At 44.3% G+C, this 22,970-nt stretch overlaps 1 protein-coding gene across 4 annotated transcripts in view; it reads left to right on the top strand.

Annotated features, from left to right (window-relative positions):
* LOC124285576 (SH3 and PX domain-containing protein 2A-like) overlaps positions 1-22,970 on the top strand; it is a 235,953-nt gene that overhangs the window by 56,638 nt on the left and 156,345 nt on the right. For all 4 annotated transcript variants that reach the window (XM_046721831.1, XM_046721828.1, XM_046721829.1 and 1 more), the window contains one exon: positions 4,770-4,867. In XM_046721831.1, the coding sequence (XP_046577787.1) occupies positions 4,770-4,867 (98 nt within the window). The remainder of the gene's footprint in view (positions 1-4,769; positions 4,868-22,970) is intronic.

Genomic DNA, 22,970 nt, shown 5'->3' with positions numbered 1-22,970 from the left:
TACATGCAATTACTGATAATGTAATATGATATGAAAGTAGTTAATCTTGAAACTAAGTTTCAGGAATGGAAACCAACAGTATACACATGACCATAGTTTCTTGTTGGTTTCCATTACCGAACTATAAGTTTACAGTATCCATTATGGATTCTATTAGGAAACTAGGTTACCCAGTTTCAATGAATGGATACCAACTGGATGCCAGGATGGTCAACTTCATGCCAAATACTTGCAAATTTTAAGTTACTCAGTTCAAAACAGTGCACAGGAAACCAACATGAAACTACATTTTCTGGTTTTATGTTGGTTTCCATTTCATGAAACCTTCAATTGCAAATTCCAGGAATGGAAACCAACAAGAAACCTATAACCTTAGTTTCTTGTTGGTTTCCATTTACTAAAATGCAAAAATCAAAGAATCCAAAATGGAATCTAGTTGGAAACTCAGTTACTCAGTTTCAGTGAATGGAAACCAACTGGATTCCCCATTTACCCAGTATATGGATAATCTACCAGATTTCAGGAAACCAAGTCATTTTTGTAGTGTACTTCTTCTGATTGACACTAAAGGTTGCATCTCTCGTAAGAAAAGCTAATATTTGCTCAGTACTACTAAATTGGTTGGAATAATAGGTACAGTGTGCTTTTTAAAAGTATGACACACATGTGCGTCTCTCACTGAATAAGAGGTGGTCTCTGTTGTTGCACATGTGTGTCTCTTGCTGAATAAGAGGTGCTTTCTGTTGTTGCACATGTGCGTCTCTTGCTGAATAAGAGGTGCTTTCTGTTGTTGCACATGTGTGTCTCTTGCTCTGAGGAATTAATTAATTTGTCGCCCATGTGCGTCTCTCGGCCTTAATGAGTTAAGGCTTAAAATCTGCATTTAGGCAAACTGGACATTATTCATGCTGTGCACAAAGTTACAAGTGAACTTAGGCACAGCCCAACTGTATGTATGTGAGTGAACAGAAGAGTGGAAAGACTATAACATACTATTCTGACAAAAGAACTGTTTGCAATATTGATTCATTAGCCCATGTTATTTAGAAGTCATCCTCTGTCAATCTGTTGGCCAATGAGAACTTAGACGTTTGTATAAAGAAGTTAGTTGTGACTATCCCATGGTAATAGTCTCAGATAGATTGTATCATCCACACGATGTTACCAATGTCAGATTGAAAGTGATCGCAGGTATGATAGAGGATGTCAGTGAATCCAACAATTCTATGGAGATCAGTGTTAATTAACTTTTACTGTATTTCTCTTTTTTGACCCTCATCACTTCATTTCAACTATCCGAGAGACTTGCAGGATACAGTAACTTGTTTATTTTACATTTGATAAGTTTCTGCAAACAGAACAAAAAAATTGATAATGTTTAAAAGTTGTTAGATGAACCATTGTTGAAAATAAATGAAATTCATGAAGTATGGCATCTGTCCATTTTATCTACAGATGCTTCAATGCTCTGATATGACACAAGAAAGATCACAAAACTAAGGGCTATGCCAACATGCTGTCACAATATGAGTGAGTGAGTGAGTGAATGAGTGAGTATGGTTTTACGCCACTGTTAGCAATGTTGCAGCAATATCATGGCGGGGGACACCCGAAATGGACTTCAGATATTGTACCCATGTGGGGAATCAAACCCAGGCCTTTGGTGTGACCAACCGAACAATTTAATCAGTAGTCTACCCCACTGCCCCCGTCACAATATGACCTAGCAACAACATATTAATGGATAATTAGGGCTCCTTGCCTCTAGGCAGGAGACCTATTGTAATCGTTCGGATTATTATTATTATTAGGGCTCCTTTGCCTTTAGGCAGGAGACCTATTGTAATCGTTCGTGTTTTATTATTATTATTATTATTATTATTATTATTATTATTATTTATTCTTCCGCCGCTACAGAGAGCACCGCTGGACAGAATGCCTTGACAAAAATCACCCAGATGCCCACCGAGGTGTAGATATCGCGCTTTAAAATCTCTAGGCTGTAGGCCCAATAGCAAAGGGCAGATAATTCAAAATTAATTCAAAAATTTCAATTTCAAATGCAAATATCTCCAAAACTAATGCTCCAATGTGTGCCAAAGTTCTTGAGCAGATGCGCAATCAAAATGCCTACAATTTCGCCTGGACGGCTCAAGTCGCTAAAATGCACCGTTTGGACGCTATTTGGGATTGAAGTTTTTGTTGATGTTTTTCAGCAAAATCCTGACTGCATACCTCCCAAAATGTGCTGCACTAAAACTACAAGGGCTACGGCTTTCAAACGTTGCATACTTTGTGTCTATGCATGTTTCTACACAGTAGCATCATCAAATGTGCCTATGTTTATATGATGGCCGCCATATTGGACGCTACTTTTGGGCAAAAGTTGTCTTCAAAAACTTTCACGGGCTACTTTGCCATTTGGTGCCAACACTTTAAACGCTTGTTCTGAAGTTGCCTTTGGTTGTTGAACATTTTCTGTTCTTGGTCCTATGTCAAAAGACCCTGCAAGCGCTACGGCTTTCAAACTTTGAAGAACGCCATAAAATTTACTGATCAAAAACATCTGTTCAACATTATCCATGTGGATAAAACGTATGGGAGCTAAAAGGGAAAAAAACTGTTTGAGACGTGCCCCAAATGAAAGAAAAAGAGTGCCAAACAAACTGACCCTCAACTCCAGGCAGAACACGCGGCGTCACGCAAAAAGTCTTCCAACAACGCATACCAGTCATCATAAATAATGCTTACATTCAAAACCCAAAGTTTGGGCAGATTTAACGAAATAGGGACTTCTTTTATATCACCGACGGCCCAGGGATACATTGCCGAATGTGTCATAAGTTTCATCGACATTTACGGCACGGCAGATTACCCGTGCAAAGCATCGCGACAGTCTGAAGGAAGGCGCAAGGGCGATATCTCCTATAAAGAGACTACCACTGCAAAGCGTGGTCCACGCATGGGAGGCGATGTAAATTTCAATTGACAATGGCGAGCTAGCGCTACACAAAATTAAAATACACTGCAGTAGAGGTGCTATTCCTTCATTGTAATTCAATCTTTGTAAGGGGTATGTCTTTAGGCAGTATTTAAAGATTGTCAATGATTGAGCGTTCGGGTCAGGGTAAAAGTTGTAGCTGTGGTCTAAGGGGAAACTCTGGTCTAGCTGAAGTAAGCGCTAGTAAAATCGTTCAACAACGACCTGGCGCCGACTTTGCAATGCCCGAAGAGTAATGCGCTTTGCTAACAATTGATGCTGTTTGCATGGATTTTAAAACTTCATAGGTGACCTGTATCGAGTTTAGGTGTATTTCCAGTATATATACCTGCTCTCGATTCACGAATTCAGTTGCAACAGATCGAGTGTAACAGTGTAATGGATACTGATGCAAAACTACTGAAGTATCTTAACTGCTGTGTAATCACAAGTTCACTTGCGTGAGCGTGAGTGTGAGTGAGTTTAGTTTTACGCCACACTCAGCAATATTCAAGCTGTATGTCCGCTGGTCTGTAAATAATCGAGTCATCACGACTTGTCAGCTACATGTGACGTACATTTAGATTCACATAATGTCAGTCACAGTGAACCTTTCAAATTATATAGTTGAGGCCACAACATTTTCTGTTTCTCTGACTGTTTGAACAAAGGGTTCTTCTGTTTTGATATTCATGATACCTAAGTGATATTATTTAATGTACGAAAATAGGTTTTGTGATGAGTTTATCGAAACTTAATGACCTCCCAGTACTTCCAGTCGAAGAGCATTCGACTAGCAGTGATATGATTCATATTAACTAATACCATTACTACATTCATGAGATATGTGAGAGATGCAAAAGGCTCCAAAGAAGTAAAGCCAAGGAGCCCTATATCGCTGCTCGCAGCTATATTTATTATTATTATTATTATTATTATTTATTATTCCGCTGATTTTTGTACCAAACATAACTCCTAAACCAATGCTCCGAATCACTTACAAAAAATCACACAGATGCGCACCGAGGTGTAGATATTCCCCTTAAAAATCTCTAGGCTCTTGGCCCAATAGCAATTGCTCTTGACAGCAAATATCTCAAGAACTAATTGTTCCAACACTTCCAAATGTCTTGTACAGATGCACAATCGAATTCCCAACAATTTTGCCTGGACGGGTCAAGTCGCTAAAACGTACCGTTTGGCAGTTATTTTTGTTTTCAGTTTTTGGCCATGTTTATCAGTACTTTTCTGAGTAGTTTGCTCCCAAAATGTGCAAATTATGCCAGTATGGTAGATGATGTCCTGGTGATTCGAGAACACTAATTGTTTTGAATGTAGACCCAAGAACAACTGAGATACAGCCTTTTAAAGAGGGAACTTTTTCTCCTCCGGAACTACTTGAAAGGTACATGACCCCCGTGACCCCGGCTGTATTTGGAAGATCCGCTCGCCTGTCAAAACATGTGTTCTGGCTCCGTTTTGGACGATGATATCTACCCCGCAGATACAATAGATAGAAAGTAAAGCCAAGGAGACCTCATCGTTGCCTGCAACTATATTTTACCTTTTGTGTCTCCTCTTTCAAATGTCATCTCAGAGGTCTGACTTAGATGTGTTTATAGTTCAGGGTCCACTTGCACAAACAATCTTAGCACTACAATTACTGTAAGGCCTTAAGATGACAATCAGAACCTATGGTATCCCTTAATGACGTTACAGCAAGGAAGGACACTTTCATGTTCTTTGTACTCATGTGATGTTGATCAGCTTAATGTGTTATCTCTTGCAGATACTAATTGACCTTCCGGAACAAATTTCTCAGTGTGAGGATGTCTTTTCATTTTTTGAGGTTGAAGATGAAGACCTGGAGCCTCCAAAAGCTGAAGTGTAAGTTTTGTGTTACTGGTTCATCTTGTTTGAACAACTTAAAAGTGGTTAAGGAATTTTTCTTTGTATATGGCAGCTATTTCTGCAGATTCTCTGAAACCACAATGCCAGTGATCTGTAATATGTGTAATCTTAAAATTAGGTTTCAAGGACGTTCAGCATTACAGAGATAGGGTCTTTAAAATCCAAAGTTGGCCCACAACCACCATTGCCAATACATAATCATCAGTTACAAATATGTAGAAGTAAGTTATTGTACACCGTTTCAAAATTTGTGTTTCAGGAGTTAAGGTCCTTGTGAGAGATATTAATTATAAGTATTATGTAGCAGGTTTATTTATTACGAAACAGTGTTGTAATTCTATAACATTGTTTTAGTTAGGATTCAGTGGAGGGCAATGGTGTGGTAATTCCTATATTTAGGGTGGGAGTCAAGACTAACCTAGAACCTTCTGGAACAGCTGGGATGATACAGCATGGTTTAACCCAGCATGTTACAGAATGTTCCAAAAGGAAATGTGCTATGCTTTGAAGGCCATCCTGCTTATATGATCTTATCAAGCATAGCACTAGCAGTGTGTGAAGATCACTTTTTCCTTTGGATTCCCAGCCAAGGCCTGTTTTGGAAGCCTCACCATTCTGGCTGTGAGGTGAATAGTTTCATCATTGTATAGCTATAATCACTCTTGATATATTATATTTGCACTGCTTCTCTATTTTTGTCCTGCCATTGTAATTTCTTTGATGTAATTTGTATTTACTTGTAAACTTAGTTAGTTTTAAAATACAGTTGTATAACATTTACTTTTGGTCAATGTCAAGAAATTGTCTGGTTTAGAAAGACATTCAGGAGATGATGATGGTTTAAATGTTTGCTAAATTTACGATCAACTTAGGTTCGGTGAGAAGGCACAGATCATACCACTCCATGGAATGATTAATGATATCACTGCTTTAGGCTTGAACACTATGTAATGGATGTAATGTCATTAATGAAACTTTGGAAGTTTGCTAAAGCATTCTTGATCCCATTCTTGATGTAGCTGACATAAAATTTCCAAAGTCCTTTTTCGGGATTCCAACCATGGACCTTCTGATCCAAAGTCAGATGCCTAATGTCAACATTACCAAAGAAATCAACCCCATCACCATGCTGACAAAGTAAGGATGTCATCTGTGGCATGACACCATGCCCTGATACACTGAGTACTAACTAAGTGTTGGGAATTGGTTAAAATCTCATAACTGATGATTGGTTCATCACAACGCTTATCATGATATGGCTGAAATATTGCCGATGTGACGCTAAATAATAACTCACTCACTCAATTCACTCAAATTTTCCTGGTTATGTTTGTTAACGCAAAAATTATAAAGAAAAAACATGTAGTTCTTTGGGTTTTTTCTGCAAATTGCACAACATACATTTGCAAATTTCACATCTTTCATGGATGACTAGTAGGTTAGGAACATAAACTTCTAGAAGTCTTTAAGAAAAATTCAATCATGACTTGGAACAAGCTTGTAGCGTTTATGAAATATAACAGACAAAACCAACCTTGTGAAAAATATTGTTAATGCAAACAAGTGTTCCAAAATTGTTTTTGAGTTTGATTATGAGAAAACATAATCAATTGCTTGATCATTGCGACCAATCTTCCATTATTTCAATTAATCGGACCACCACCACAGTAGTATATACAATAGCGGTCCAAGATCAAGTCCAACAAAAGCCTCTGTAAAGCTTTATATCACAAATAAAGATTTTGTCAGGCCCTTAGATCTCGCCCCCATTGTATAGACTACTTTTGAATCCCCAGTTAACTTCACGGCCACACGTGACACAATAGTGTCACTATGACTGCGATCTAGCACTTTCCTGATCATGTGACATGTCGTGTTGACAGGATACCATTAAGATTACCCGGCAAGGTAAGTGTTAAATATTTTGCTTGGGGGTCATCATTGTGCCGTACGGTATGACTAATAATTCCTCTCTGACGAAACCTCTCCCTGGCCCATCTCTCAAGTAGTACAAGCTCGGCTCGTCGGCTTTGATGTCCACTTTATCTATGTTGTAAGTTTTGACTGACCATATCGGATCGGTGGCTCGTTTCCGAGTGTCCCCTTTGTGTTCCCTTGGCTGGTAGAGGTACCTCACGGGGGCCCTATCGGATATCTGTTTCTCCTTCCCATGCGATGGTGCAGCCGACTCAGCTACCACTGATTTCAGTTTGATAGCGTCAGCTGGTTTCTTGCCGGTGAGACGGGTGGTTTGGTGGTTGATAGCCGACACCACCTGAGGTAGCCGCGCTACCCATTCCGTCGATCGTTTTCCTGGGTTGGCCATCTCTCTCGCATACTGATGCCCGAATAAGCGCTCGGCCAAAGACCGATTGAATCTCTCAACTATGGCTTGGCTGCGATGGGCTCCGGCCGCGCCACGCCTGACCTGGACGCCGTGCTTGTCTAGCAGTTGCGACATGGCACCCATGAACTCCCGCCCGGGGTCGACTTGCAGCTCTGTGGGCCACGTCAGCGGGCTGCGTTTGTATATGCGTTCGAATCCGCGGGCTACCTGGGCCGAGTCTTTCGCGGTCAAGGGTCCAGCTTCCTTGTAGCGGCTGGCCACGTCCACGACGGTTAGGGCATACTTGTGCCTCTTGTCGTGGGGTAGGAACAGGAGGTCGGCCTGGAGGGTGCTATTGGGTATGTTAATACCGAACTTCCTTCTAGGCACGTAGCATGGTGCCGGTAAATAGATCTGCCACAGGGCTTGTTTTTCAAGCCACGCTTTGGCTTCGTCCGGGGGTACTCGCGCCATTTTGGCCAGCTTATGTACGGCGCTAGCTCCTTTCCAGTACCTACGCGGGGTGTAGTAAATAGCCTCAAACTTTCTCTGGTTCCGTGACATCCCGACATATATACACCTATGTTCTTGGTTCAATTTTCTCATGCCCGTACGCATACGTGTTGATCCCGTCGATGGCTATCCAACGCTTTGTGTCCATCGGTGATAGGGACGTCTTGTTTATAGTCAGTCCGTATATCCTGTGCCCGTCGCTTCTAAGCTTGTTCATTTGATGCCTGAAGGTGCGGGTCTTGAACAGGGCTTCCTTGAATCTTGCGTGTTTGATGTGTTATTTCACCACGTACTTCTTAACTGCCTTCGCCTTTCGGATCTCACCATTGTCGGCCTTCAGGATGGAGTACATCTTGGGTCTCAAGCCTATGTACTCAGCTATGGGCGTGCCAGCACACTCGCCCTTCATCTTACCGAGGACCTTTTTATTTACCGTGCTGTGTATGGCATGGTCCTTGGGGTAGTGTCATACAAATCGAGGCGTTTCTTCATGTCCTCGTACACATCCTCGGTTTGAATCTCCATCAGAATGCCGGGCTGGCTATCAGTTTCCTGAGCTTGTCTTCCTCTTTCAACCGAACCAGCTTCACGGTCACGCGTTTCCTCAGGTTCTCCATTGTCTTACCGAACACCGAGTTGTTCATGAGCTTGTAGAGGTTTTTCTCAAAGTCACTGGTGGCCAGCTTTCGCAGGTCCGTGTACATTCTGATGTAGGGCTCCATCCAGGGGCTCTGGTCGAACACGAACACCTTGTGTATTTTGGTCAACCTCATACCCAACGACAGGTACAGCTGTAGGTTGCGATAGTGCACGATGTACTTGGTCTTATTCATTAAGTTGGGCTCGAGTTTTTCAACGTCTGCCACCCGCCCACCCAGCAAGTTATGTTAGTACTCGGACATCCGGTCTGGGTTAACCCTCAAACGTTCGGGGGCCAGGGGGTAGCTGTTGTGCAATGTGTGCAATGCCTTGGGGTATTCCGAGTCCACTTCGAGGATATAGCCTTTGTTCGAATCCGGCGCGATGCTCATAACATCGATCTCGGGTGATACCCATTCGAATCCCCCTGTGGGTAGATACTGCTCATGGCCCAACTGTACGGGTTGTTGGCATCGAGGTAGAGATGTAATTGGTTGGCTTGCACGAGTCGTAGCCCTTCACGTATTGATTATTGGCTTTTGCGTAGCGTTTGGTAGCCATGGAGATCCCACTTCGCAAGCCTTTCTCAATGAACAGGTGCATGTTGTAATCGGTGAGCAATTCCAGCTTAACTCCGGTTTTCTTCGGCAAGGCATCCCAAGATAGACCTGGGCTGGTGTAGTACCATGCGGGGTCAAGTTGATACTGCTTAAAACACGTCCTCCTAAACGTCTCGAACACGTCGGCTAGCAGGAGTACGTCTGTTCTCAAGTACAGGTCGTGGTAGTCACCCAGATTCTTACAGCCCAGTTTATTCCATACGTTAATCGCGTGCGAGTAATCATCTTGGGTGATTGTTGAGTCAGTCAGGTTGCTGTAAAATCGGTTGATAGGAGGCAGTCGGGTCTCGGCGAACTTGGCCCAGCCATCCATGTACTCGTAGGGGTACACACCCTTCCTCATCAGCAGGGATCGAGTCTCGGCGTCGGTGTATCGGTCGGTGATGGGGAAGGTATCGTTGGCCTTGACCAGACTGTCGAGTGACGACAGGAGGAACTGAACCGAGTCGATGAACCTCAGGCCTTTCAAGCTGAAGGGGGGCGGTGGGGTAGCCTAATGGTTAAAGCGTTGGCTCGTCACGCCGAAGACCCGGGTTCGAATCCCCACATGGGCACAATGTGTTAAGCCCATTTCTGGTGTCCCCCGCCGTGATGTTGCTGGAATATTGCTAAAAGCGGCGTAAAACCAAACTCAGTCAGTCAGTCAGTCAAGCTGAAGGAGATGTATCTCTCAAAGTTGTTTGGGATGCACGTCAGGTTGCCGGCGACTTTCGCGATGGCCTGCATGATCAAGTGAGAGTCGTACCCTCTCAAGTTGTGGAAGACCACGGGGATGTTTATTGTCTTGGGGTTGATTCTAAGCTTGAGGTTGCACGCGTTGTGAGCGGCGCCTCTATACTTACCGGTGACGTGGCAGTGATCTCTCACCAAATCGCCGTTCAGCGGTTTATCACCACCGTTCAGTGGGCTATCACCACCGTTCAGCGGTTTATCACACACATGACAGTGAGTGCTGCAGCCGGCTTGAGTCATACACATGGGAGCGACTGTATACAGCCCATTCCTGATAGTTTTCTCTTCCTCCTGCAAACACTTTAGAAACTTTTCAGCCGCGTCGGGACCCCTGTACACTACGGGAGCTTTCGTTTCACCATCACATCGGACGACCACATATCCAAACCCACAGGCCTCGTGCTCCTGTGTTTTTTGTGTGTTGGGGCTACCCCCAGCAGCCTCAACGGGTTTGACCAAGGCTTCGAAGTCGGCCTAGATAATGTAAGGCACAGGCATCTGGTTCTTGTGGTTATCGAATTTTAGGATATTGTCGCCTTCCTTGGGCATGTCGACTCGTATGGCCGTCTGCCCCACACCTTGGCAAATCCTCCCGATGGGATTCTAATAAATCAGCTAGTGTGAAACCGTGTAGGCATCGTTCACAAAAGTGTTTTTTCCCGTCGTATTTCGATTGGTCGTGCAACAGCCTGCTGAGGTGTTTTATCCACATGTAGTGATACTTATCACCTTGCCTGATCATGAATATATTGATCACGTGGCGTGGGGGGTTCCCCCCCTGTTCCCCCAACATTGGACTGACCCTGTGCACGATCATTGTGTTACCTTCGTGCCCAAAGACGTTGATGGCTATATCATTCTGTTTTTCTATTTTAGTGATCTGGGATATGGGGGTGGGTTCATCTATACCATCCCAGTTGAGCCCATCGTCTTGGGGATAGCTAGAAGGCCTGTTCGAATTAGTGTCAGCTTGAAACAAGGCTGACCTGATAGCTAACCTCATGCAGTCGTCTCCTCTATTCTTGATGTTGACCATGGCCTGTTTTGCTTTGTAGTAGGGGGGCAAGTCTAGGTACGACCCCCCTCTGAATGGCACGTAGTTAGCTATGTATAGATAGACATTATCGATTTTATCCACGACCCACCCGGAACTCATGTGTGTGTAGCGTTCTAGGTATTCTCGTATCTGCTGAAAACTGATATCGATTGACTCGTCTATAGTCTCGGTATGAGTCACGACTTCTTGTTTACCTCGGAAGTAAGGCTGAACGTACTCAATGACCCCAGTGGGGGTTCCCCCCTGCTGTTTATCGAGTGACATTTTCACTGTGATTTGAAACTTTATACTTGCCAAATCGTTTAGTTCAATCAGCGACTAGAGGCTTGATGTCGGCGATGTCTATGTTCTTATCAACATGCATGCACCAGCCTCTCAGATAGTTACCTACAGCGCGCTCAGTGCGCACGAACTGTAGATCAATAGCTTTATTCTGACGTAATAGTTCGACAAGCTGGGGCTTCCTCATACGGGAATAACCTACTAACCCCAGCTCTTGAGCCTCCTGTTTGAGATGTTTCACAGTGTGGGTCTTTACTACAGGGTCGTGCAATAATGCGACTAACCGGCTTTCCCCAGGCGGGAATAACCCGTCAACCCCAGCTCTTTTGTTCAGAGTTTTAGTTGTTTTACCGTGGGAGGGGGTTGTATGTTCAGTAATCTCAACAACTCTGGTTTCTTCATTCGGGAGTAACCCACTACAACTCGTTCTCTCGCAATCTGCTTGAGCTCTAGGACAGTAGTCATTGTTATACCAAGGTGTATACAATCTCTAATTGGGACGCCAACAAGGGAGGTAACTCCTCTCACCACGAATCTAGTCCCCCACCCAGCGCTATATTTAGAATGACCGTATCGATTCTGGGCTCAGGATAGCTTTCCCGTTTTATTATTTCCAGAACATCGGGGATACACGTATATATATTAGCTGATTCAGTCAATACTTGTTCTCTGAAGACATCCAGCTTTGTAGTAACAATCATTTGAAAGTTGATGTGCCCCAATTCGTTTATTTCCTCTTCGAGTTTGCTAATTACCAGAGGTCTGATGTTGTCAATACTACATTTACCTGGAAACATCAACCAGCTTCTCAGGCCAAAAGCCGAGGGTGGAATTCGTATGAACGCAGGCATTATTATACTTAGGGGTACACAGGCTCTAATTGGGTCACCTCCATGCTAAGGAGGCGTCTACATTCGTTTATGTAGTCTTTTTTCTTCTCGTAGATAAGCTGGTGCCTGACTACGTTTGCCCCGTGGGCTTTACATAAACAGTAGTGACATTTTACTCCAATACCGCACACGGAACACGTGTAGTTCGCAAAACATCTCCTATGAAAACAGCAGTACCCCTCCATCCTACATTTCCTACCACAGGTATTGGTCTTCCCCCTAAGTATGTACTGACATCGGTACGGGGCAGGTCTCATCTTTGGTATACTCATATGAGTACTTGGTCTAATTGTTTTACAACCAACGCAGTCGCTGCTAGACCCAGCGCGATAAAGATCAATTCCCGGTCCTTTTGCCCTGGGGATGGTTTGTAGTACTGAGCAAGTGTGGGCTCATGGAGTGGTTCGAGCTGTTTACCGGTTAGCAGGTAGTATTCTCTCGTTGCGGCTTCGACATCATGGGATGTTTTAACGGCATGGTTCTCACGCTGGAGTTGTTCGTTAAGGAAATCTCTCCTCTGTATTAGTTTATTTGCGTAAATGCATTGCGCGGCTTGAAACTGCTCCAAGGCCAAATCGTGACGTTTTCGTTCCGCTTCTATCTCGGCCGTGTTCGACCCCCGTAGTTTCGAGAAGAGGAAATTACTCCCGGAAAATGCCAGGGCGTTTACTAACGCCCCGCCAACCATCATGGCGATCATAGCCATCCTATATATAGTTACATTTACTTCAAAATATTTTCCGGTAGGATCCCTTGTTTTACTAGGATGTCCTTGGTGGCCATCGCCATACCCATATGAGCATGCCCATATCCTGCAGGTTGAAATCTAGCTTTCAGTCAGTTGTTTAAGCACCATTTTGGTCAACCGAGTGTACCCTACGGCTAGACTGGAGACCACGGTGGCGTGGTATGCATCGTTGACGAATGTTTTCCCCTCAGACATTAGGTATATGATATAAAAATATATATTTATAACATGATATGTGGGTTGACCTTTAATTGTGGGGGAGGGATACCCTCCCGGGGTGGAGTGTTGGGTTGTTTATTATATAACAATAATGACAGAGCTGCGGCAGCAGTTGCACCTGCAATCCACAGGAGTGGAGGGTAGTTACTCTTATGTTGGTTAGACCACCTTTTTCTTCCGGCGGCGACTCTCTTAGGGTTCTTCTTCCTGGTGACTGTAGGATTCTCCTCCGGAGGATTCCCCATTGGTGTTTCCTCTATTGGGGCCGGAGTCACTTCTTGATCCATCTTGATATATCTTGTATACCATTACTATTATTTTTTCCCTCCTTAAATTGGCAATGCTTTGCTGTGATAATCGCGGCCGTCACCGGGGCTAAAAACATACCATATTTGTGGTACAGCACGCAGCTGATAGAGCTCAAGGCGTGTTCAATAAAAGGGTCTTTCTCAAGGTCCTCCAACAGGTAAAGTCGGCGTTCCTGGGGAATGGGAAGGAAGTACGACGCTATACCAGTGTAGATCTGGGTCATAGCCGATCCTATAGTCTTTGTCATCTCGGCCCCGAGTCTAGCCTCGTATCTTATCTTGCGTACAGCTTATCGATTTCTTCGGCTGACATTTTGTGAATTTTATCGGGAGTGTAGTCCCCAAAGTATTGTTTGGCTTTACCACCAACAGCCAGCGCCACCAGTCTCTCTCGCTTGTCATCGCCCACCAGTTCCTCCTGTTTATCACCCTCCACCAACAGTTGTTCGAGCAGTTCATCACACTCCATCTTATAATGTAATAAGCAAGTTTTAGTTTTAATAATATAATACCCGATGCAGGTGAAACACAGCGAAATGAAGGTTAAGTTGCACACGATGAGCACTTCAAAAACAACCATCGGAAGACTCGTCTTCCCTATAGAACTGTAACAATTAATTGCTAAGCTTTGCTAAGCATTTGCTAAGCATTGCTAAGCAATTGCTAAGCATTGCTAAGCTAAAACACCCTATAGGCCACGGGTTGGTCGGTCTTGAGCACGAGCTTAGCATGCTTAGTTTCAGCGAGCTGTTTCTCAAGCGTTCTCGTTCTAGTTTGCTCATCACATCGTTCTCTCTCAAACACTCCTCGAACGAATCCCTGTCCTTGCAGTGGAATAAGGCCACCCATCGTGTCTGCTCCCTGAGGTCTTTTAACACCGAGTTGAACTTCTGCGTTAGCACCCAGATGCTGGCTTTGCGTGCCGGCCGGAGAAGGCCAGGTATGATAGCATGTCTCTCTTTTTTGTTATCTCTCGATTAGCGCTGCAATCGTCCAGTATGAACAGCGTCGACTCCCCTTTAAATTTGTTGTGATAAGCCTTCAACCAGTCCTGCAGACGTGTACCCGGGTCGACTCTGTGTACGTGCGGGTTCGCATCACCCAAGGTCTTTCCGTGTACGTTCTATTCATGTGCAGAGTAGGGCACATGATAACGATGTTATCTAACAAATCCCGGTAGTACCCCTCCAGCATATCCAGCACAAAAACGGTCTTCCCACAGCCCGTCTGCCCGCACACTATGGCGCAGTGCGGGTCGCGGGGTAGATCAATAGATGGCTTGCTGCCATCAGTAGATGGCTTGCCGGCAGGCAGTGGCTTGCTGCCATCAGTAGATGGCTTGCACGAATCTCCCATTCTCTATATTATACACGTCATTGACGCGTTCTCCGTCGCTTTTCCAGAGGTCCCCGTAGCAGTGAAACACGTCGCTGTCGTCGATGCTCAGCACCTCGTTACTGCTGATCTTGATGGTGGTTTTCTTGATGATGGCCCGACCTACGTTCCGCACTAGCTCGCGTTTGTCGTTGGCGGAGGTCAACGTGAGGTTGAACGTCAGTCGAACCGTGCCTGGTACAATGAGGTCATTCTCAGCCAGGTTTCGGAATCTAACCAGCAGCGTTTGGTTCTGGTCTATCTTGCTGGGATTGTTGGTGATGGTCACCGACTGGCGCACGGCTCTGACGCCTAGAGGCTCTCTTGATCTTCTGAAAGGATCTAGTTTCCTACCATACATTGTTATATAGATAAAATATAAAAGTTTAATATAAATAATGTCTGAAGGCGGCTATGAGGACATCCCGATGGATGATATGGGTGCTGGTGCTGATGTGGATTACGATGACACCACATTCACGAACAACCCCTTAAGTGCTGAACTTGTACAGCCGGCCGTCGACGATTATTACGACGCAGTTGAAAAGAAAGACAACATGAAGCCGTTGGTACGAGACTATGCCAAGTTTACCGCCGATAAGAAGGGCATGCTGCGAATGAAGGCTCACCCGGGGGTCGATATCATGATAAAAGACGGGAAAGGGCCGTATGCTTTGTCAACACTCACCAGTCGCCCAGGTGGGAGTCAACTAATCCGTGATGACCTAGGCTTCATAGAGATTACGGTGGCGCACGGCCTAAGCTTCCCCCGAAGGTCGTCCAAGATCTGCAAGCAGCCAGGGCCGAACTCAGCGGTGAAGGTGATATGCCCCAACGTGCTAAAGAAACATCAGACAGTATCGAAAAAATATTGGCCACGTACCATGACAAACCCTGGCCTGGGTTCGAATTTCCTGTTCGAGAACTGTGAGTCCTAGACGAAGCCTTGAAACGTGTACGTGGAGAACCCGTAAACAACAACATGGGGAAACTGAACGACCACGATAAGCACATCGCTCTCGAGAAAAGAAAACTCACCGAAACGGACGACAAGGATATGAAGCGCCGTATCGAAAAACGATTGCGCAACTTGCAAGATGAGAGACGGACTCGGTTGGAATCTGCTTCCTCGAACCGGGAACAGCTTCGATCCCAGATCAGCTGCGTGCAGGAAACCATTGATCGAGTCCTAAATGAAGACACCACGTTGGCCAACAGGATCCGAATCCTCTTCCGAGAGCAAGGGATTACTATCGCCAGCATTCTGACTGCATTGGGCTTCATCATATCAACCCTAGTCATGTCGCTGACGCCTGCCGGCGGCCTCGGGGATGGTGGTACACCAAGTGGGGGTACACCCACTGGTGATGTTAGAGACTGGATAAAAAAACACCTGAAATCACTCGGTGAAGCTCTAGCTAAACTCGCTGGTAAGGCCGCCGAAGCCCTGCCCGGCATCCTGGGTAGCATCGTCTCGTGGCTGCTCAGCACGTTGGCTAAAACTGCCACGTCGCCGTGGCGGGTCTGGTGTACGTAGCGGCTAAGGAATTTTTAACCAAATGAGCCCCAAACCAACCGCGATCCCGCCAACCACCAGCGCTGTTTTACGATATATGTGCTGCTGATTGGATTGTGGGGATTTGGGCCGTGGTGGTGTGGGTTGAACCCTGGGCTCCGGGGGTGGTACGACTATGCCCGTTTCACCGGTCGTGGCGGGTGGTACGTGGGGGACGTTGACACCGGGGTTGATACCCTGCTTCTGTTCGGCCGTTGCTATGACGATTTTGTTGTTGTAGCCCACCACTTTGTTGATTCTCAGTCGCATATCGCTCGGAGCCATGTACAGTCCCACGTCGAACACGTAGTCGACTTTCGACCGGGCGTATTCCAACACGTCTTGGTATCGTCGGATGGCACCCGGTAGATCGACCGGGGAGGCTATGGCATCCTCGACGTTGGACACGAACTGTTTCTGCGTGTCGTAAGCAGTCCCCTTACCGATGATGCTGGAACGCGTTTGCGTCTGCGCACCTAACAGCGCCCACACGTACGTTCGAATCGAGTCGTTCAATCTGGTGACACCGGCACGAGTAAACCCTTTCGATGTGTCCAGCATGAACATTTCCCAATCGTCGGCGGGCCCCTGCTCGAACCTCCAGACTCGGTAATCCTTGCTGTTGTCGAAAGCCATGTAACCACACGGCGAAGTTGAGTTGATTCTGCCAGAACTGCATCGGGTTGTTGAACCAAGCGTGGACTACCTTAACGTTAGTCACCGAAAACCTATACCTGGCAAAAACATCTATAAACTGGGCGCGGAAATACAGCCCATCAGCGACCACGATCTTCATGTGCGGGAAATCTATGTCCAGTTTAGGGTAAAACACTGTGGAGGATTCTCCTGGCTTGTACATTTTTAAAGTATTATATAATGAGTATATGTACTCTAACATGTACGTAACACTTCCAGGAATAACGAGCGGCGAGTCCGTTCAGCTAATGCACGCAATCGATAACACGTCGGGTCAACTCGAAGTCTCACTCTGCGATATCACCTACCTACCGCGATGGACTAACATCAACGCCAACAACAAGCTGTTCGTCAGTGGCGCACGCAACCAGATAACTGACGGTTACTACAGCGTGTGCTCGCTAAGCGATGAGGTCTTCAAACCCTTGGGAGCCGAACTCAAGATGAACGACTCAAACGGCACAGTGGTGTTAATCAACAACGGAATAAACCCCTTGAGGCGCGGACGACCATTGGCGAGGACACTCGGGATGTCGCCGGACGAGATAAAACCCACAACTACCGTCACAGGCATGAAGTTACCCGACGTACTACCGTAGCGAGAGCTGTGCGTTCATCTCGGTCAGTTGAGCACAACGGACAACATTCAAGGTGGTCACCCTTCCACGATACTGAGAGCCATACCGGTGAAAACGGAGAAATACAACGACGGTAGAACTGAGTCGTTTTCACCGCGTCAGTATAAGAGGTTAACTCGGGGCAACATCCCTGAGTTGATAATATCGGTGTTAGATATAAAGAAAAATCCTGTTAATATAGGATACCTCAGCATAACGCTGCACATAAAATGACTAGCGCACAAGGACCCCGGAATGAGGTTGAAAAAATGCATCAATCCGACCTCGGGGACACACGCGGATTTGACGACCCCGGAGTAGATGGTAAACTGTACGCCTTGCAACTCAAAAACAACATTTACAAACGCGTTGAAGTCCCCTCCATCGGTAGAACCCTAGGTGACATAGTAGATGTCTCAGGAGCGGCCCTCAACACTCGGTTCGACCTAGTCCGCATCGGTGATGATAGATGGGCGGTATCCCAATCATTCGGAGGCAAACTGTTCGACTTAGAAGATGTTGATAGCACGGACGTCGCCCGAAACAAGCCATATACGCTCGTCTTCACCGACGACGACAAGTGGGTGTTGTTACCCTCTCACGATTGGTTTCTCAACATTAGTCTCGGCTCCCTCTACGTGTTCACGGAGAACAAAGACAACTACCTAAACAAAGTCGTGAACAACGGAACCCTGCTCGTTGCTTACGTCCCGGCGCAGAGATGTAGTGTAATCATCAGCCCAGTCTCCAGTATGGCAGCCCACATGCTATTGAGTAAACCGGGAGTGCAAGACGGGGCATTGCAGTTGGTGTCTGAATTTGCTGGCGTGGTCAACATCCTGGAACTCCACGCTGGTCATCAAAGTCTACCTAGGGGAACCATAGCAGGATGAATTCGAAATCGTGAAGGGGATCAAACTCCGGTGGGTGAAACCGCACCAGTATCAGGTTTGCACTATTTACGTGCGGGTGGGTGTCGACTCCCACACCAGTCTGCAGGGGGTCACCGTGACCGTGGAAGACACGATATCACTCACCAAGATCTTCCTACCCGACAACATACACTTCATGGGGGTGAAGTGCACCCCGGAGAAATTATCAGAAAAACAATTGGAAACTATCTCGTAATAGTATTATAGCAATGTCCAATCGTTATCGGCCCAACACCACACTTAACGATCTAGGAGACACGGAGGGATTCGATCTGTCCGGCGAGGAAGACGCCTTGTACGTCCTACACTTGAAAGACTACGTGTATAGGCGGGTGCCCCTGGTAGACTCCAAAGAACCCGAATGGATGATCAACATGACCCTCACCTCACCTTATATCTCATTAAACAAAGATGGGTATATCTCCGAAATTAGGAACAACGGTATCTTGCTCGGGGTTTTCATTCCGGAGAGTAAGTCAAGGGTCCAGCTATTACCGGATCACACGGGTAACATGTTAGATTCATTCAGTGGTGGGTCTAGGTTTGACGTACCCGATTCCCAATTGGATCTTATGATTATGAAACCAGGCTCCACACTCGTCATAGAAGCCTATCTCGGGCTAGATCCTGCTGGGGTAATGCTATCCCTTTTGGACGGGTTGCTAATAAGTTGGGACCCCATACACAATAAAAAACGTTGCCGTATCGTCATACAATTGGACCCCTTAATAGGTTCTATAAGCACCTTAGTAAGCCTCCTTGGGGTTCGTGTGAGAGCAGGGTCGCCTATTAGACTCTCGTATATTTACCTGTACAGTACTCTACACCTTATAAGCCTCAAGTACACTGTGCAAGAATTAAATAGCACACAATTAAAAGATATCTTATAAAGTATATTATATGCACACAGGATGGGTCTATACCCAGTGGTAGAGGAAGTCGCGAAGACCCTGGAAACCGTAGATGGGTTCCGCTTGAGGCAGTTATGTGATGTAAAACGCCAACTAGAACAAGATTGCGACACACGGAAAGCACTATGTAAGAAGTACCATAGAGCTTTCAATATTGTGGATGGGGCTGATACTGCCCTTACAACAACCAGCATGGGACTAGGGGCGGCAGGTGTTGGGTTGTTAGCCACCATCGTGGCCACACCTATAGTGCTAGGCATTGAGATAACAGCTAGGGTTGTAGGGGTGGTAGGGTTGATGTTTAAGGTTGCATCCTGCAGACTGCATTGTAAGGCATTGAAACACGACGAGATCAGGGTTCTAGCTGAAGCAAAGCTGAACACAGTAAGTGAGCGTATTTCCACGGCACTCACTGACAGTAAGATCTCAGAGGTGGAATTTTGTTCAATCCGCTCTGAACTCGACAAGTACCGTAAGATGAAACAAGAAATCCGGTCCAAGTCTTGTAAGTCTGCTATCAGCGAAGACGAGAAAAAAAAGTACATAGAACAGGGGGTACGGAAAGCCCAGCAAGCCTTTATTACGAACACCAAAGAGATCATAGGCGATTCACATTAAACTGTTTCATCGAGGTCAACGCGACATAGTGTCAAGTGCTAGTTCGCGGTCATAGTGGCACTATTGTGTCACGTGTGGCCGGGAAGTTAACTGGGGATTCAAAAGTAGTCTATACAATGGGGGCGAGATCTAAGGGCCTGACAAAAGCTTTATTTGTGAAATAAAGCTTTACAGAGGCTTTTGTTGGACTTGATCTCGGACCGCTATTGTATATACTACTACCACTGTTATGTACTGTACACTGAGTACTGATGTGGAAGTACTTTGCTATACCAATCTGTCTATACAGTCATTGATTCTTCACTTTTAGAAACAGGGTTTACCCATTTCATTTCTATACAGCATCTGTTTCCTGAAACTTATTACTGAATCCACAGGTGTATTCTGTGTTGTCTATTTTCCTTGTGGTCCTTTGAGAACTATTTGCAGGAGTTATATCCCTGAAAAATGCGTCTGTACTCTTCTCGCATTATTATAATGACTCATTTCAGTCTGACCATGTCTACTTTTGAGAACTTAATAAAAGACAGAAAACGTAAATCTCTTGTCGTTTTTTGTTGTCTTCAGGTTAGCATTCATCATAACAATGCAGGTCCCCCTTGTCCTGTCTGATCTAAAGATGCCCCATCCTTCTACTCCAAAAGCAGTAAAACTGGAGTTCATCACAGGGGAAGTTTTGCTTTTTTAGGGACCAGTGGGCAGCCATCTGTCAGCCTGTGTACACAGTTGGGTAATCATAACGGCCAACAAGAGGATTTTCTTGGTTATCAAGGATGGATTATCATCTGCAGATGGCCGATAGGCCTCCTTAATGATGCACCCAGTTGGACATCAATATCATCTCCGGGAACCCAAGTCTTCAGATGCGATGAAAATCATCAATCAGGAATACCTGAGATGACCTCCCAAGTTTCAAATGGTGTCTCTACAGAACCTTAGACAGACCATCTGTATACGGGACTCTTATCTCCAATCCATTCAGCCTCTCTGTCACAACACCTTAGGAGCTTGTGTTCAGGGACCTCTTATGGTGACTCCAATCAGGATTTACGCTTTGCCGTCAACAGGATACTCTTCCAGTTCAGGGTGCTACCATAGGCTTTTCTGCCGCTTGCTTATGTTCTTTTCAAAAAGCTGACAGTTATGTTCACTTGCTTGAAAATATATGATACACTCTGTTTGCTTATCTTGTATTTCTTAGCGAGATCTTTCTGTTTTGGCCTTGGCTCCCTCTCTGACTCGTCAATAAGTTTCACTTTGTCACCAAGTGACAAATCAGTCCACCTACATTTCACTGGTTGGTCTGCTATAACTATGAAGCGAATGTGAAACAAGCAAGTAATCTGTCATTTATAGGACTTCAAACTGACATTGAGTTATCTTATCACATTAAATAATGTGTTTTTATGGACGACAATTTTTTATTTTTTATAATAATGTTTTTATTGTTCCCAAGGGTACATCATTAAAACACCAATTCACATTTTTTAGTTTGTTAGATAGAGTTAAAAAATACACAAAAATACACATTTTCACATCAAAATAACGTACCGAATATGGAGTCTATTTTCATTTTTAGGTTGGGAATATAGATCTCCATTTTGTGTCATGACTTTGGAGGCTATTATTTTTAATTGCAATGAACTTTTCCACATTGAACATTTCTCTCAAAACAAACATGAACTTTTGAAGTTTTGGAGTGTGTTGGTCAATCCCACATAAATGGATATATTTTTTGGCAGTTAGGATAATATGGCTTAATAATCTTTCTGTGTTTAATGTTCCAAACCAAACAAGATATTTTGTTATTTTAGTCGTGTTCTCAATATGATTATTCATCCAAACTTCAAGTTCATTCTAGAATGTTTGTGTTTCTCTACATTCCCAATAAACATGACAAATATTCTCATTCAGCTCATTACAAAAACAGCAAACAGAATTGTCAACAAGTTTCATTTTAAATAGTTCATTTTTAGTATAGATAATACTAGGGGTGGGTATTACAGATAATTTTCATATTGCGATATATTGCGATACGAAATCATATATTGCGATATGTATTGCAATATATTGCATAAAGTCTCTTTTAACAAAAAATGACTCATAATCACGTTAATGCTTTATTATAAAGCAAAATCACAACAAATTCACAATGCTTGATTAAGCTTTAATAACAACTTTCAATCATGACAAAATAGAAACCGTGAACTTTTTCAACCCAAATGCTGCCATGCTTAAACCTTTGTCCTAGTATTTATTCGTTGTTGGGTATCACCATTTTACAACAATCGCATGACTTCCGGTGTGAAAAACGGATATATCCGAAGATTTCCGTGTGTTACAAAGTTTTCCTAACGCATGACAAAAAAAACGGTTTTCAATCAGCGTATCGCAATACGTATCGTTTTGATGACTGAACCGGTAAATACCGGTAAACCAGTTATATTGCACAGCCTTAGATAATACCATGTAAAAACTTGTACTGGAAATCAAGTAGTTTGACATCTTTCAAACCATTTCTATATGTCGAAAAAATCTGATTCCAATCAAAAGTAACATTAGCAAAAGATTCTTGCCATTTAAGACACATTTTAGGTAAATCTTCATCGGAAATTATGGCGTCATAAACAATTCTAGAGCCTTTGCAAGATTTCAATAAAGTCAAATGACACTCAGTTATGAGTAAATAAAAAACTGGGATGTTTCTAGAGTGTCTAATAGTACATTGTATATTTCCAAGAATCAGGTAGTATATTCAAAACATGCAAATAGTCCAGGTATGTGCCTTTAATACTATATATTTCCTTCAACTTGTCAAAGGGAGAAAAAAACAGTTTTGTTACACAGGTCCTTAATTGTAAGAATGCCTTTACTTGCCCACTTTTTATTGTAATGTGTTGGGTTTTTGTAATTATGGTTAAGCCATAGTGATTGGGCTAGGATTTCATAAATATTATCTGCGTTCACATGACTTTTTTTACAATATTTGTTCCAAGCTTTCAAAACATCCTTCAAATAAGGGTTATTGATGTAAGTTACTTG

The sequence above is a fragment of the Haliotis rubra genome, unplaced genomic scaffold, assembly GCF_003918875.1.
Source record: "Haliotis rubra isolate DU_JTF1 unplaced genomic scaffold, ASM391887v1 Scf363, whole genome shotgun sequence".
NCBI lineage: Eukaryota > Metazoa > Mollusca > Gastropoda > Lepetellida > Haliotidae > Haliotis > Haliotis rubra.
Note: the sequence above shows the minus strand (reverse complement) of the source record. Positions and strands in the feature narration are given on the sequence as shown.